Here is a 16,644-nt window from a genome sequence, read left to right as displayed (position 1 = left end):
TCCTTTGATTATTTTTTATTCTGGCAAAGTGAGAAAATGATAAGTTTAAAAAAAAATTTGCTCTTCTGCTAAGTAACAGCACAACTTTAAGATATATAAAATTATATGCCAATACTATGTAGAAAATAAGGTTAAAAAAAGTCAAACACATTACTATTAAAGCATGTATACAAAAACCAATTATATGCTGGGGCGCCTGGGTGGCTCAGTCATTGGGCATCTGCCTTCGGCTCGGGTCGTGGTCCCAGGGTCCTGGGATCGAGCCCCGCGTGGGGCTCCCTACTCGGCGGGAAGCCTGCTTCTCCCTCTCCCACTCCCCCTGCTTGTGTTCCCTCTCTCGTTGTGTCTTTCTCTGTCAAATAAATAAATAAAATCTTAAAAAAAAAAACAAAAAAACCAATTATATGCTTTTTAGCTACTGAGTGAATGTGTCATGTCACATCCTATCTATTTAGAGTGCCACAGGGTTCACATCTTTCAGTGCAGTTATATCTTCTTAAACAGTAAAAAAAAAAAAAAAATACAAAAATAAGAAAACTGTTTCTTTTCAGGTATGCAATAGAATACATAAAACACTCTCATGTTAAAAATAAAACTTTTTCATTCTTTTATCATGTTAAACAAAAACCAAGTCATTTAAGTCATTTTATCAAATTTTTATTCACATTTTTTACTTATATAAATTTTTCAGCAAAATATGCTGAAATCATTAGGTGCCAGTATTTTGGCTGATCAAGCCCTGTCATGATTTAAATGGGGTACAAAATTTTATCTTCCTCTTTTTAAAATGATTGCAACACAGAATTTAGCAACATCCTTAGGAATGTAAGAGGAAAGAAGATAAACTTCATCAATAAACAGACCATTTCTTCACTACCGCCTGAGAGATGCACTGTGAGCATCTCATCCCTTCCCCTGTTCCCCCACCCCCCAGGAAAGAAAGAAAAGAGGGACATGGTAAGGGATATATTCTTTCCAAAGAGAAGACAAGGCTCTGTCGTTTGTCTTTCTCTTCTGTCATAGTCCTTGTAGGGTCAGAGAGCTTTTGGGGAGGGTAGGAGGAGAGGGGTGACATAGAACAGGAAAGACAGTTTGCACATGGAGGTCTATATTCTAACCACCTGAAGGCATAGATGGCCTCTCTTCACTCACAAAGGAAAATGTTTCAGAGTACTACACTACCTGCATTCTAGCTGAGTTAGTAGGAAATCATGGGAATCAAGGAACAGCATGAGCATGACACTGTGAGGCTGACTCAATGATTATTCCTAAGAAGAGCAAAACTTCCACATTACAATATTAACCTTTGGAGGGAGAAAAGCAGGGAAAGAACTGTGCAGATCAAATGAGATAAAACACTCTCGAGAGCTACAAAGTTCTATATAAATCTATGGTGGTGTTAGACTGTGACTCTCTGCCAATTTCCTTTCCTTGGTTGTAAAAAGAGAGGTTTCTTTTATGGTGACAGTTTAGGAGTTGTGCGTGAAAATCATACACATTGAAAATCATACACATTCTCACAATTTATCAGACAGGCTGATCCTTATTATGGCTCTTCCCTTTATGGAAATTAGACTAAAAGGAAGTCAATTCTTTAAAGTCTTTTAAGAAACAACCAAGCTGGGGACGCCTGGGTGGCTCAATTGGTTAAACATCTGCCTTCGGCTCAGGTCGTGATCCCACTGTCCCGGGATCAAGCCCCGCATCAGGCTCCCTGCTCAGTGAAGAGCCTGCTTCTCCCTCTCCCTCTGCCTGCTGCTCTGCCTACTTGTGCTCTCTCTCTATCTGTCAAATAAATAAATAAAATCTTTAAAAAAAAAAAAAGAAAAGAAAAGAAACAACCAAGATGAGAACTTTTATATAAAGACAGCACTTGGAGGCTCCAAGGAGAAGGTATTTAAGAACTGTTTTCTGTAATAGTACAAGAAGGGAATGAGAAGAGAACGGACCATTAAAACTTAGACATGAAGAGTCTAAGTTTTCTTTACCTGGTTTCATCTTTCTACTACAACACTTAGGAGCACTACAAAGAGACCATCCCAAATACGGTTCATCAAAAAGCAGGACATGCCAGGGTGTGTGCAAATGTCCTCTAGTAGCCTTCTTCCTCTACCATGTACTAGGGAGAAGATTTAAAAATAAGTTTGGCTCTACAGTGCACCTCCAAGCTTCCTATTCTCTTTGCATTGTTTCAAGGTTGGGAAAAACTTCAAAGCACAGGGTTTTCCAAGCAGAATGAAAGAAGTAAATTAGTACTTATTCTTTTAAATTCATTCAATTTTCTCAGTTACCTTTCTATCACACCTTCAGGTTGGAATAGTATTACCAGCACCCCATGGACAACTACAATTCTGTGCAAAAATACCAACTGGAGAAATAACCACCTGATCCCTGGTCTCATATAATCACAAAGCATTTGAGAACTAAAATAGAATAGTATTTTAAAAATTAGGTTTCCGGGGTGCCTGGGTGGCTCAGTTGGTTAGGCGTCTGCCTCCGGCTCAGGTCATGATCCCAGGGTCCTGGGATCGAGTCCTGTATCAGGCTCCCTGCTCAGCAGGGAGTCTGTTTCTCCCTCTCACTCTCTCTCTATGCTCTCTCTCTCTCAAATAAATAAAATCTTTTAAAAAATTATAAAAATTAGGTTTCCTATCTTTCAATCACTTGAACTGATAAATCAGAAATCTGGTTAAACTGCTCTTTTCTGATTTGTAATTCAAACATCATAATAATGCTTCTTTTTGGTTATGTGCTTTTTATACATAATCAAGATTGTTTAGTACTGTGCCCAAACAAGAATAAGGAAGGCATATGGGATGTGTTAAGGATTCCCCTGTAAATGTAGCACATTCAGGTTGTGTGTATGTTTTGGGACTCAGATTTGTGAGGTTTCCAGATAAGTGATCTCCTTATCCTTTAATAGGATATATTCCTTTAATCTTTACTATTTTTTATTAGTAGCAGTAATAAATAGTAATTTTAAGTGTTTTCTCTAAGGGAAATTTTACAATTTCTGATAGAATTAATGAGTTTCAGAAAATTCTGGTAATAAAAAATGGATGATAGGATTTACAAAAAATTCTATAGCTAATTGCTTTCCCACTTAAAATGAGCTGTGGAAATTATCCTGGAATAGAAAACATTTCCAGATCAAGAAATGTACACATTTACATGTTACTTTAGGGGATACACACCACTTTTATTTATATGTGGTATTTTATAAAGTGCTTTCCTCAAACTGATTAATAAATTTTTTTTTTAAGATTTAAAATTTTTTTTTTAAGATTTTAAATTTTTTTTTTAAGATTTTAAATTTTAAGATTTAAAAAAGAGAGAGAGGGCGAGCACACAAACAGGGGGAGGGGCAGGTAGAGGGACAGGGAGAAGCAGGCTCCCCACTGAGCAGGGAGCCCGACATGGGGCTTGATCCCAGGACCCTAAGATCATGACCTGAGCTGAAGGCAGACGCTTAACCGACTGAGCCACCCAGGCACCCCCTGACCCAACTTAATCTTTTTAAAATAAGCACATATCTGCTTATAAACCTAAATACATTTCAAACACCACCTGACTTTCATATATGAAAATTCCACCTTCTCATTTCATATATGAAGAAATGAGAAGACATGCAGATGGCCAGCAGACACATGAAAGGTGCTCAACATCACTTTCAGGGAAATGCAAATCAAAACAACAATGAGCTATCACCTCACTCCTGTTAGAACGGTCATTAGCAAAAAGACAAGAGATAACAAGTATTGGCGAGGATGTGGAGAAAAGACAACCCTTGTGCATTGTAGGTGGGAATGTAAATTGGTGCAGCCACTATGGAAAACAGTATGAGGGGGTTCCTCAAAAAATTAAAAATAATACTACCGTATGATCCAGCAGTTCCCCTTCTGGATATTTATCTGAAAGAAATGAAAACACTAACCCAAAAAGATATATGCACTCCGATGTCCACTGGAGCACTATTTACAATAGTTAGGACATGAAAGCAACCTAAGTACCCACTGATGAATGAATGAACAAATAAAATGTGGTATATATACAATGGAATATTATTCAGTTGTAACAAAATGAAATCTTGCCATTTGTGACATTATGAATATATCTTGAGGGTATTATGATAAGTGAAAAAAGTCAAAGACAAATACTGTATCATCTCATTTATATGTAGAATCTTAAAAGAAAGAAAAAAATCACAGAGAACTGATGGGTGGTTGCCAGGGGCTGGGGGTGGGAGAAATGGGTGAAGTCAAAAGATACTAACTTCCAAGTCATGAGGATGTACCGTACAGCATGACTATAGTTGATAATACCGTACTATATATTTGAAAGTTGCTAAGAGACAAAATTTTACAAGTTATCACAAGGAAAAAAAAAATCTGAAACTATATGGTGATGGACATTAACCAGACCAGACTTAGACTTATTGTGGTGATCATTTCACAAAACATATATATATCAAGTCATTATGTTGTAGAACTGGAACTAATGTAATGTTATATGTTAATTATATATTGGTAAAAAAAAAAAGAAAAAGAAAAAGAAACTTGAGGCCCAGATAGAAAATCATCCAGGTTCTGAATCTGATAGAAATAAAACCCAAGCCCCCATACTCCCAAGTTAATGTTCTATTATACCATGCCAGTTCCTTTGTCTGTTTCACATTTCTTTAAACTGAATATGTGTTGCTTTGTTTATCTTTATGCTCACTTAACAAATGAGAAGGAAAGTAAAGACTAAGTTAGGTACAAGATTTTAAGTTTTTCATGTTAATCAGCCTTAAATATTTCTTAACTTTTGTTTATCAAAACAGTACTTTGGGAGTTTATACCCTTTATGCTTAGTAACTTGCAGGAAAAAGGAAAAGCGAAACAAACTGCGCCTACGGACAAGGACACACTGTCCTATGCTTACTGCAAGTGTGCTTACTCCTAACATCCACTGGAGGGAAGCAAACACTAGACTTTGAGCTTTACCTGCATTGGTGTTTCATTTTCTTGTCGAAACTCTTCAAGTTGCTGCTGTTGCCAAGGAGCTAAACTGTAAGAGTCCTCTGTAGTTCTACTTTCCAAAGGGTTTGTCCGCAACTGCTCTGTAAGCCACATCTGCGTCCTCACAGAAGGCTGAATGGGAACTCCACCTACTGCCTGTTGACCCAGCATTAAATATTTCGGAGGTTCAAAGGCCTCTGCACTTGTCACAATGGGCTTGCTTTCAGGTAAGGCACTGTATGTCATGTCTAAGGTCGGTCTCCTAAGAGTGGAGGAAGAAGCTCTAAAGTCCTCTTTGCTACAGCTCTCGAATTTATATTTGCAGTCCAGAGTTGATGATCGTTTTTTATTTATTTCCTTGTCCTCTAGCTTAAGCATCTCCATACTATCATGTAAGCAGCTAGGCCCAATTGTTCTTAGTTGCGACGTTAAAACCTTGGCTCTCCCTGTCTTTTCCAAACCACTCCTTGACTCATCAGCATGTACGATGCCACCCTGGCCACAGTTATCCGGGGCAGTGAGTTTGGATAAAGATGACCATTTCCGGAGAGGCCGGAAGTCCTTCATGTCTAGTGAAGAGTCCTGCTCTCCCCTACTATGGTTTCCCAATGTTTGCATGAGGCTTGTACTCCATTTTGAGCCTTCTGATGTCAGTGATTCCCTATGTTTGGAAACTGAAGCACTGGAGTTAGACGGCATGACATGGGCAGTAGGAAGAGTAACCAATGATCGACTAGGCTTAAAAGATAATGTGCCACTTGAAGTTGAATGATCTGGAAAGAGAAAAGAATGTCAAATTAGTTGTAATTAACAGGAAAAAAATCTGCTAAATGCAAAATGCCAAAACAAATATCTGAATATGGTTTCCAAGCACAAGGTTTTCAAAGACACTTTATCAAAATGAGGTTATTATTATTAGGTTTATCTGAAACAAACCAAACATATTTTCAAATATTATTTTCTAAAAATGAATACATAATGAAATATATGCCCATTTACTATCTACTTACAGATAACAAGTGACTAGAAAACAGGTTTATAGTCACCCTATTTAACCTAATTATTGTTACTTTTTTAAAAAGAAAAATCCACCTCCCCACTGAGAGGTCTTACTCATCATCCAGCACTGAAGCCTCAGAAATAACTCTACTAGAAAATGGTATTTTTCACAGTCTTTCCTAAACTTTGGAAATCTATGCTGTACTCAAACATTTTAGCACCTTCCCAAACTCTAATTCAAATCAGAAATATGGGTAAAGGAGATCCTACAATAATGGAATATAATTAGAAAGCACTCTAGCAATATGCTTGTGGATACAGAGTAGTTCCTCCATTCCCAGTCTCCCTTAAATGGCAACATCAATGGTACGTTTCCCAAGCTAGAACTCCTGGAGTCTACTTAGACTGCTACCTTTCTCTGCAGTCACTAAATCCCCAAGTTGTAAGCCTTCACTTCCAAAATGATGACACAGCTATTGCCTTAGGTCAAGCCTTTACATATTATTCTGCTACACACAGTAACAGTTTTAGTAGGCTCCATGGAAACCCAAAGCACAAATAAAGACCTCTCTATTCCATGAACTTACCATCAAGTGACAAATTATCATCAAATGTGTCAAATCAAAATTAAAGATTATCAATTTTTATCAGAGGACACTTCAAAAGGGGATAGCAATTGAAAGTGTGAGGGGAGAAGAGGTGAGTGGTGAAAGGCAACTTTCAGTTTATTCTATATTTTTCCATACTGTTTGGCTCATATTAGAATATATTTAATACTTCTTGTGAGCTTTGATGTTGTCTTAAAGAAATAAAATATTGTGAAAAGAAATAATGAAAAGGCCATAAGGAAATTCAGGTAAGAAAGAGCCAGGTAGACTAATTCAAACAATGAAATTCCAGTACAGAATTTATTTCAGTTTGGAAGTGAGTCACATAAGAAAATGGCTCTGTATGCAGCTACCATTTCTGGCTGGTACAAGCAACAGCAGAGGCATTAGCCTTCCACAATGGCAGCACCAGGGGCAGCCAATCAAGTTCTGGCCCAGAGTAGCAGCAATTGGGCAGCACTGGTACGTGGTGGGGCTGGAGAAGTAACAGTTCTCAAAGGTGATCTGAGGTATACTACCTGTAAGTTTAACCTTAAGCCTGGTTCTCCAACCTTCCCCCAAAATTCTATGAGATACTAAACACCCTTAAATAAATTCTTCATTAAGCTGATTAAGAACATTAACTGATCCAAATATGAAAGCCAAAAGAATGCAACTCCCAAAGAAAAAACCAAATTATCCCGTTTATCTGCTGTATGTAGTAAGTATCAAGAAAAGTTGCTCAAAGGAGGAAATTAACATTTAGAAAAGTTAAGTATATTGCTCAAGATCATATAGCAAGTAAGGTCAGCTACTGCAAGCCTGTACTTCACACCACTGGCCGTGCCCTAGGGTGGCGAGGGCAGGACTTTAGTCCTGCTCCACACACCCAAACTCCATCAGTCCCAATACACAATCTAAAAAGAGAAAAACCTTTCATTGGTTATGCAAACTCTGCTTCAGAAAAATGTGCTTGATTCTCTCACCCCCTTTCCAACCAGTCTGCCACATCTGAGGTTATACCATATAGAAATTCAAGAAATGACAGTGCTTTGCATTATGTCATATTGCATGCAAACAAAGTGCCATGGAAATCTGAACCTGAACCACTGGATTCAAAGACTAGTATACTAGATATTGTATCAAGGCGAGCAGACTGAATTTTTTAAACAGAAAAAATTTCCTCAAGGTAATTCTTTTTTTTTTTTTAAGATTTTATTTATTTGACAGCAAAAGAGACAGCGAGAGAGGGACTACAAGCGGGGGGGTGGGAGAGGGAGAAACAGGCCCCTCACTGATCAGGGAGCCCGATGCAGGGCTTGATTCCAGTACCCTGGGATCATGACCTGAGCCGAAGGCAGACACTTAACGACTGAGCCACCCAGGTGCCCCTCAAGGTAATTCTTGAAAGGTAAAGATGAAACAGAATTATTTAAGTCTTCAAATGCCCCAGTAAGGAAAGAGCCTGGCCTTCATTCATCAAGCATTGTGATACCACTGAAAGTTTCCAAAGGAGTAACATGATCAAAACCATACTTAAAATGATTATTCCAATAAAAGGGTTGAGGACAGATTAAAGCAAAATGATTGGCAACAGGAAGATCAACAGATTATTATGATAATCAATAGAAAAAAATAAGGATATGCTACTGAAGGTCAATTCTAAATAGAAATAGGACACATGTCCCCAAAAGTGTATGAAATATCTGTATTAATATATTATAGTACTACATCTATTTACCAATATATAAGTGTGTGTGTATATATCTATACACGTTTGTGTTACTATTATTAAAGGAGTATTTGTATTAAAATCATTAAGTATCTTTAACTTTAAAAAATACAAATTTGAAATTTTGTTTTTTACATTTAAAAAACTTTGTAAATAAAGATAAATTATAATGGTTAAATGTAACAGTTTTAAAATTAGTCTTTTTAGATTCAAATCATGGCTCTACCATTTAGTGGCATGTGTTCAAACATCTTTTTAACCTCTGTGCATCACAGTCCTTGTCCATAAAGCGGACAGAACAACAGTGAAGATTAAATAAAAAAACAAAGAAAACCATTAGTTATTATTAAACCATTAAAAAAGCTAAGTAAACGTTATTCCATCATATAACAGACAAAAAACTAAATAGCCATAGGATACAAGGAACTAATTTAAAAACAAACCAAAACCTAACAACCCAATTTTAAAACAGGCAAAGGAAATCAGAAAGCAAATCCCAAGAAATGCAAATAAAAAATACATGTTTAAAAAAAAAAAAAAAAGATGTTCAGGGCATGTGGGTGGCTCAGTCTGTTAAGTGTCTGCCTTCAGCTCAGGTCATGATCCTGGGGTTGAGAGCCCTGAGTCAGGCTCCCAGCCTGCTCTCAGTCTCCCTTTGCCCTTCCTTCCTGTTCATGCTCATGCTCTCCCTCGAAAATAAATAAATAAAATCTTTAAAAAAAAAAAATGTTCAAACTCATTAATAGTTAAAGTGTGTTCCCTATCCTATTCATAAAGATTATTAAAGGCTATAATATCTTACAATGATATGAAAATAAATTGTTATAGTCTTTGAGAGAAGAGAAGCAATCTATATATATCAATATTTAAAATATGCAAGCATAAAAACAAATATATGTAAACACATATATATTCATGAGCAGAGAAACGGTCTGGAAGAATACACCCAAAACTTAATAAACCAAGGTATACCCCTCATCATGGAAAGACGAGAAAAGGAGAAAGATGTTTTCATATTTAACTTTATACAATGTCTTAATTTCTTTTCAAGGGGCATAACCTTACCATTTGGTCAAACTATTGCAAAGATGTTTTGTTTTATGACCCCAAAGAGTTTAAAATATCTCAAATAACACTGTTACTTAAGTATGAATAACGTATCAGGTGACTGTCTCACTTTCCAAGTCACAACTGAAACCTCTGAGACCACAGATCACCAGTCTTAGCTGCTACTTATATCTGATAATGTGCTACTTTTCCTTTGTTAGCTCAATATTTCCCAACTGCATGGAAAATCAATAATTGGTGATAAAAACCAATTCCACATCATATAGTATTTCCTCCTACAAATCTGAAAATAATTGATATATGCTATTCAAAGAACATTACACTGAGAACAGAAGTTACTCCTAAAAGTCACTCATCTGAATTTCTCAAACTTTAACATACAAAAACAATTACCTGGGATCTGAAGCCCTTCTCCAAGAGATCCTGATTCAGTTAAAGTAGAGAGGTGACCAGGAAATATGACTGTTGAGTGAGTGATTCTCTGTTCTATTCACTACAACATCACTCCGTCTGGGTCTGATTCCAGTTCTGAAGCTTTCAAGCTTAAATATCCCAGGTTCAACCATCACCAGTATCTGAGTTCTAGTGTACAAACTGATATACTGTGACTTTCAGAATTCAGTACCACCAAAACTAAGGATTAAAGCCTAGTCTATTCACACACATAAGCACATACATATTTACATATGCACATACAACAGGAAATAAGGAAGAAAAAATTAAATATTTGATAGCATGGATATTTAGAAAAAGGACCATTATATCTCAGAGATGAGTCCAGAAAATATTAACACCTAAAGAATGTTATTTTTGCCCTAATGAAACAGGCAATTAGAGACAGACGTAATACAATTCCTAATGTGCTTCATTATACTATCTAATTGTAGCCACAAATCCCAAAGGCAAGTTATTACAATGGCATCTGGCCCACATCTAAGTTACCACAGTGAAATCTGAAACCAGCAAAGGGTAGTCCTTTTAAAAACCAGAGGACAGGGTCTATAGCATTCACAGATAGCATAGTACAGCTAATGGTTTCAGATAGATTTTTCCCTTGCAATCCAAAATCTAAGAGGAGGACTTTGCTGTAACCTGATAATACAAGTGAATATTCAAGATAATGTATTCTGAATTCTGAGCAAAACCTCAACCTTTTGTTTCACTGTCATGTTATTGTTATCTGGCAATAGATGAATACACTGATTCTATCTTCTCTTGTATTATAGTCTCTCTCTGTTCTACCCTTCCTAAATGAAAGTAAATAAATTCAAAAAAGACCACACCCTTCAGACCTCTATTACAACAAAAAATCACAAGTCTTTAGATTAAAAAAATTAATCAGGAAACTATATAACCTCATATCAAAATATTTTGATTTAAAATGTAACTACTTAGGGGCACCTGGATGGCTCAGTTGGTTAAGCATCCAATTCTTGAATTCAGCTCAGATCATGATCTCAGGGTCATGAGATCAAGCCCCACATGAGATCAGGCCCCACATGCCTAGCATGGAGCCTGCTTAAGATTCTCTCTCTCCTTCTCCCTCTGTGCCCCCCCAACTTGCACACACTTTCTCAATCTCTCTCAAATCAAATCAAATGTAACCACTTAATATATTTGTCAATATGAAATATCATAACAAATATTACATTTTTAAATAAAAATTTTAACTCTAACCCAAAGACAATAAAGTTTTATACAACAGCATGATACTTTTTTCCTTCCTGCTAATCCTATAATCATATCAGAAAAAAATTTTTATGCCACATGTAACTCCATCCTTTTTTTTAAACAAATGAACATTTCTAAGCATTTCCTGTATTTTTATAAATATTTTAAAATATTCTAAACTACATCCTGGTAGGAAAAGAGCTATATAAAAAAATTCAACAATAATTCAACTAAAGAATCTCCTAGGAATGTATTATGTACAAGGCACTGTACTAGGTAAAAAAGACAATGCAAATACCTTATTCACAAAAATATGAATATGAATATATCCCCTCCCCTTAGGGTTTACAATTCATTGTAAATGAATTCATGTGGATTACATACACAGCTACAGAGCAAGACTAAAGTTTATCATAAGGAAACTACAAAACACCAGACAATGAGAAATAAGCCAGAGAGAAAAGGCAGACTATTTATAAAAGAACTCTCAGGGTAATAGCCAGCTTCTCAACAGCTTATAATCCAGAACACCGTGAAATAATATCTCCAAAGGGTTAACAATAAATAACAGGCACCCGAGAATTGTTTAGAAAGATAAGCTATCTTTCAAAAATAAGGGCAAAATATATTTTCAGCCAAGCAAAAACAGAGCTTACCATCAACAAACTCACTAAAAGAACTACTAAGATTCCTTTTGTTTCTCTCAGGAAGAAGACAAATGAGTCCTGAGTTGTAAAAAAATAAAAATAAAAATAAAAACAAAGAGTTGGATTTTTTTAAGCAAATGCAGCTAAATCTAAAAAAACAAAGGACAACAACTGCATAAAACAGTAAAGACAATATCTAATTTGTGGGCTAAAAAAAGAAAAGATTTGCAACTATAACATATAACGCAAAACAAGGGTGGATCAGCCTTCCCATTTTTTTTAAATTTTTTTTTTTTTTTAAATCCCAGGACCTTGGGATCATGACCTGAGCTGAAGGCAGACGCTTAACCAACTGAGCCACCCAGGCACCCCCAGAATTCCCATTTTTAAGGTCCTTATATCTGTGAGAGGAGGAAAAAGATTCTAATTACCATTCTAGACAGTCAAGCTAAGGGTTACATAACATCTACATTAACAACTAAAAGAAGAGGTAGAGCTAGAACAACTGTACAGCCACAGGCCAAAGAATGAAGTTGGACTCTTACCTTGTACCATCCATAACTCAAAATTAATCATAGCCCTAAATCTAAGCTAAAACTATAAGACTATAAACGGCTAAACTATAAAACTCTTAGAAGAAATTATAGGTGTAAATATTCATGACATTAAGTCAGGCAGTGGTTTCCTAAATATAATACCAAAGCCCAAGCAACAAAAGAAAGTAAAGGTAAATTAGACTTTTATCAAAATTTTTAAAACTTGCTGCCAATTAGATGGGAGAGAATTTTTGCAAATCATTTATCTGGTAGGGATTTGTATCTAGATTATATTAAAAAACTCTTACAACTCAATAAAAACACAAATGGCCCAATTTAAAAATGGGTTCAGATTTGAACAGATATTTCTTCAAAGCAGATATACAAATGGACTTATTAAAGCATATGAAAAGATGCTCGACATCATGTAGTCATCAGGAAAATGCAAACCAAAACCACAATGAGATACCACTTCATACCCACTAGAATAGCTATCATCAAAATGACAGATAATAAATGTTGGCAAGGATGGGGAGAAATTGGAACCCTCATACAATGCTGGTGGGAATGAAAAAAGGCACCACTGCTTAGGAAACAGTTCGGCAGCTCCTCAAAAGATTAAACATAGAGATATCATATAACTCAGCAATTCTACTCCTGGGTACATACCCAAAAGAATGAAAATATGTTCATAGAGACATTATTCTTAACGTCCCAAAGCCAAAACAACCTGATTGTCCATCAAATGATGAAAAGAAAAATTGTGGTATTATCCATAGAATGGAATATTATATGACAATAAAGAGAAATGAAGTACTGGTATATGCTACAACATGAATGAATCTTGAAAACATTATGCTAAGTGAAAATCAGTCACAAAGGACTACATATTAGATGATTCAGTTTATATGAATTGTCTAGAACAAAGAAATCTATAGAGACAGAAAAGATTAGTGGTTGCTTAGGAAAATGAAGAGTGACAGCTAGTGGATTTCTTTTAGGGAGGCTAAAAATGTTCTAAAATTAGATTGTGGTAATAACTGCACAATAATAAGAATATTTTAAAAACCATTAAATTGTACACTTTGGGTAAATTGTATGGTATGTAAATTATATCTCAATAAAGCTTTTTTTTTAAAAACATAGGTAGTGTATAACTTCTTTATAGAAAATTTTCTTTATTAGGAAAATGGCATGAAGAAAAAAGTCAATCAAAAGAAGGCAAGAAAGGATGGAAAAAACCTGAGATGAAAGCAGAAAGGAAAGTATACAATAGGGTTTTAAAATGCACCAAAATATAATAATCATTGCAGTAAGTGCAAATCTACTCAAAAAGAATTGTCCAAATCATTTTTAATCCAGTTAAAATGTTTACAAAAGATACACCTAAAATACTAAGTCCTCTTCTCTGAAAAGTATAGAATACTTATGAAAGAAATTGAAGAGTACACAAAGAAATGCGAAAAATTTTCCATGCTCATGGGTTAGAAGAACAAATATTGTTAAAATGTCTATACTACCCAAAGCAACCTACACATTTCACGCAATCCCTACCAAAATAACACCAGCATTTTTCACAGAGCTAGAACAAACAATCCTAAAATTTGTATGGAACCACAACAGATCCCAAAAAGCTAGAGCAATCCTGATAAAATATTGTAAGTCCTCTTTTGACATTATGGTATCTGCATAAAGTCTGAGACTAATCACACAAAAGAATCATATTAAAATAACTATCAATAACGTTAGGAAAACTGTATGTCAAGTATCAATATCATAATAAATCATGTTTTCCTACACTGCTTGCTTTTATTTAAGGATAATGAGAAACTTGCTTCCCTACAGCCAAATGTATGGCCTACTCTTTTAGCAACTGTACAAGACAGCAATAGTATGCAATTCTGTGCATAAGCATTTCTGTATTTATAAAACAAAATGAAAAGCTGGCTTCAAAAACAAGAAGGTAGAAGGCATTTCTGATCTCCAACCAGATTATTAGCAACTTAATTGAAGGACAATCTGAAGTACAGCTTAAAGACGCCAACAATTCAAAACAAAACTCATTTTAAAAGCCAGTCAATACAAACAGCTTCTTTTTTTATTTACACAAAAACTTACTTTTTTTTCCTTAAGTGCCTTTTAAAATTTCATTCAACTGTACCATTTTCTGGATACCTCCCACTAGTTTTAAGTCTCATCTGTCAGTTTACTTATAAAGAGCTGTAAGTTATTTCTCTCCTGTAAAAATTTTCACAAATTAGAATTTAATCTCTTAAATTACAGGATGTGATTTTTGAAAATGCAAATTTTCTTAGAAACAAAACTTACTATGACAGAACAGACAACAAATTATCCATCTCCATCTATCTATCCTCCATCCATCTGCTAGTTTGGGGAGATTGAAGTTATTAATATCCCTAAACCCATGGCTGTGTGAATAGCCTTTCCAGGTCAGAAATACATAGGTTCATCACAGGGAACTAAAATGAACTAAATTCAGCTCAGCTTGGTCAGGTTTAAGCATTCATATCCTACCAGGTCAAGAAACAAAATAATAGAAAAACTGAGTGAATAAATGAATGGATAGATGGATGAATGGATGAATGAATAACAGTGGAAGTAAAAATGAAGCCCATAAAGATGCAAAATATACCTCCTGCAAGCCTACTAGAGCTATGATGCCATTATATGCCATGTTTAAGAATTTAAAATTCAAATATTTCATTTTAAGAAATAATGTAGATCAACAAGAAAACAAAGTAGAGATGAGGGGCAAAGGAAAAAGTTATTTGGTTTGCAAAAGAATGTAAGTCATAATTATTTTGAATACTGCTGTGAAATTATTTACTTTCACAAGTAAAAGAAAAATGTTCTGTGCATAACCTCTGACCTACTCCCATATGCAAATGAAGAACTAAAGTCCATAAAGGTTAAATTACTTGACCAAGTACAAATCTCAAAATAGAATCCGGGTCTGTTTCTCAGTCTAGTGTTACCTATACCATCCTAAATTACACCTCGCAGGACTTCTTTCCATCTAGTTTCTCCCTTCTGAGTACAGGTATCTTACACAGTGGGGTTAAGGCAGAGCTTCGGAGTTAGATTTGAAGAGTCTCAGCTCCACCACTTGAAAAGCTGTATAACCCCAGATACATTATTAACCCCCTCTAACTCTTTTTCCATCAGTTAAAAAAAAAAAAATACAGTTAATCATATTTTACCTCCGAAGGATTCTGTAATGAAGAATCTTTTTAAATCATGTATAAAGTACAAAACTCCATACTGCAAAAATTTATGGTAGGTATTTCTATTAATGTTAAGGCTAACTGACTACTGTCGCAGTCAAACTGTAGTTTGGTGTCCTCTGCTCCATCCCCAGAAGCTCACACCTTCCTGTCTTGGACCATGCTTTTCTCTCAGCCTACTCTCCTCTCACCTTATGCCCTGCCAGTTCCTACTTACATTTTGGACCTCGGCTTAAACATTACTTCTGCCAGGGGTCTTTCACCTAATCCAATGGATTCAGGTATGCCCCCCTATCCTGTGTACTTCATCTATCACACTGCTATTTTATGTTAATTATTTCCTATCTGTTTTCTCCACTAGACTTTACATACACAAGGAAGAGGGGAAAATGTCTGTTAATCCCAACCCCTAGCATGAATCTCACAGTATCTCACACATAGCAGACATTCAGTAAATACTGGCTCTATGAATATATAAATGACTGAACAAGTCCTTACCTTACAAGGCCTTCATTTCTTCATAAAATAAAGATAATGCACCAACTGGTAACTTTTCTGATTTTTCTTCCTTTCTGATATGTGTACATATTCACAGGATGACCTCAAAATTTATATTATTAAATAGCCCTATTATTTCTTAGTAAAAACAACTAACTAATGAAGATATGATTAAATTTAAGTCCATTTTTATCAGTCCCTCCTTTTGAAATAAATGAGGTTAATTAGATAAGAAAATTATCTCTAATACAAATTAGCAGTTGGAAATTATCAAAGTAAAAAATTATTTAACTATCTGTACCTTTTTTTTTTAGTAAAGTATATAAATATGCTTGAAAATTAACCCCAAAACAGACTGTTAGAAGCTACATTTAAGAACTCAGATTTAAACAGATAAAAGAACTGCCTGCAAGCCTACCTCCCAGGCTCCATGTCGTAATCGTAAGGGAGAGGAAGACTGTCCTGTGGAAGGTTACAAAGGCAGCCTAAGCAAAAATGAAGTTCTTTAATTGCACAGGGTCCTACTTCCCAGTTTCCTCTGGCTTCTCCCTTAATCATTCAACTCTGGCACCACCTCTAGGTTATATCCTACACAAGTGCGGCATAATTCAAAAACAACTCCCTGTCAAACGAATTTCTGTGGTAACAACAGCTGTTTACA

The 16,644-nt window shown here is 35.5% G+C and overlaps 1 protein-coding gene across 2 annotated transcripts in view; it reads right to left on the bottom strand.

The window, feature by feature from the left end:
• Window positions 1-16,644, bottom strand: part of CEP85L (centrosomal protein 85 like) — a 177,733-nt gene that overhangs the window by 109,914 nt on the left and 51,175 nt on the right. For both annotated transcript variants that reach the window (XM_032407990.1, XM_032407992.1), the window contains exon 3: window positions 4,986-5,773. In XM_032407990.1, the coding sequence (XP_032263881.1) occupies window positions 4,986-5,773 (788 nt within the window). The remainder of the gene's footprint in view (window positions 1-4,985; window positions 5,774-16,644) is intronic.

The sequence above is a fragment of the Phoca vitulina genome, unplaced genomic scaffold (assembly GCF_004348235.1).
Source record: "Phoca vitulina isolate PV1807 unplaced genomic scaffold, GSC_HSeal_1.0 scaffold9, whole genome shotgun sequence".
Classification (NCBI taxonomy): domain Eukaryota; kingdom Metazoa; phylum Chordata; class Mammalia; order Carnivora; family Phocidae; genus Phoca; species Phoca vitulina.
Note: the sequence above shows the minus strand (reverse complement) of the source record. Positions and strands in the feature narration are given on the sequence as shown.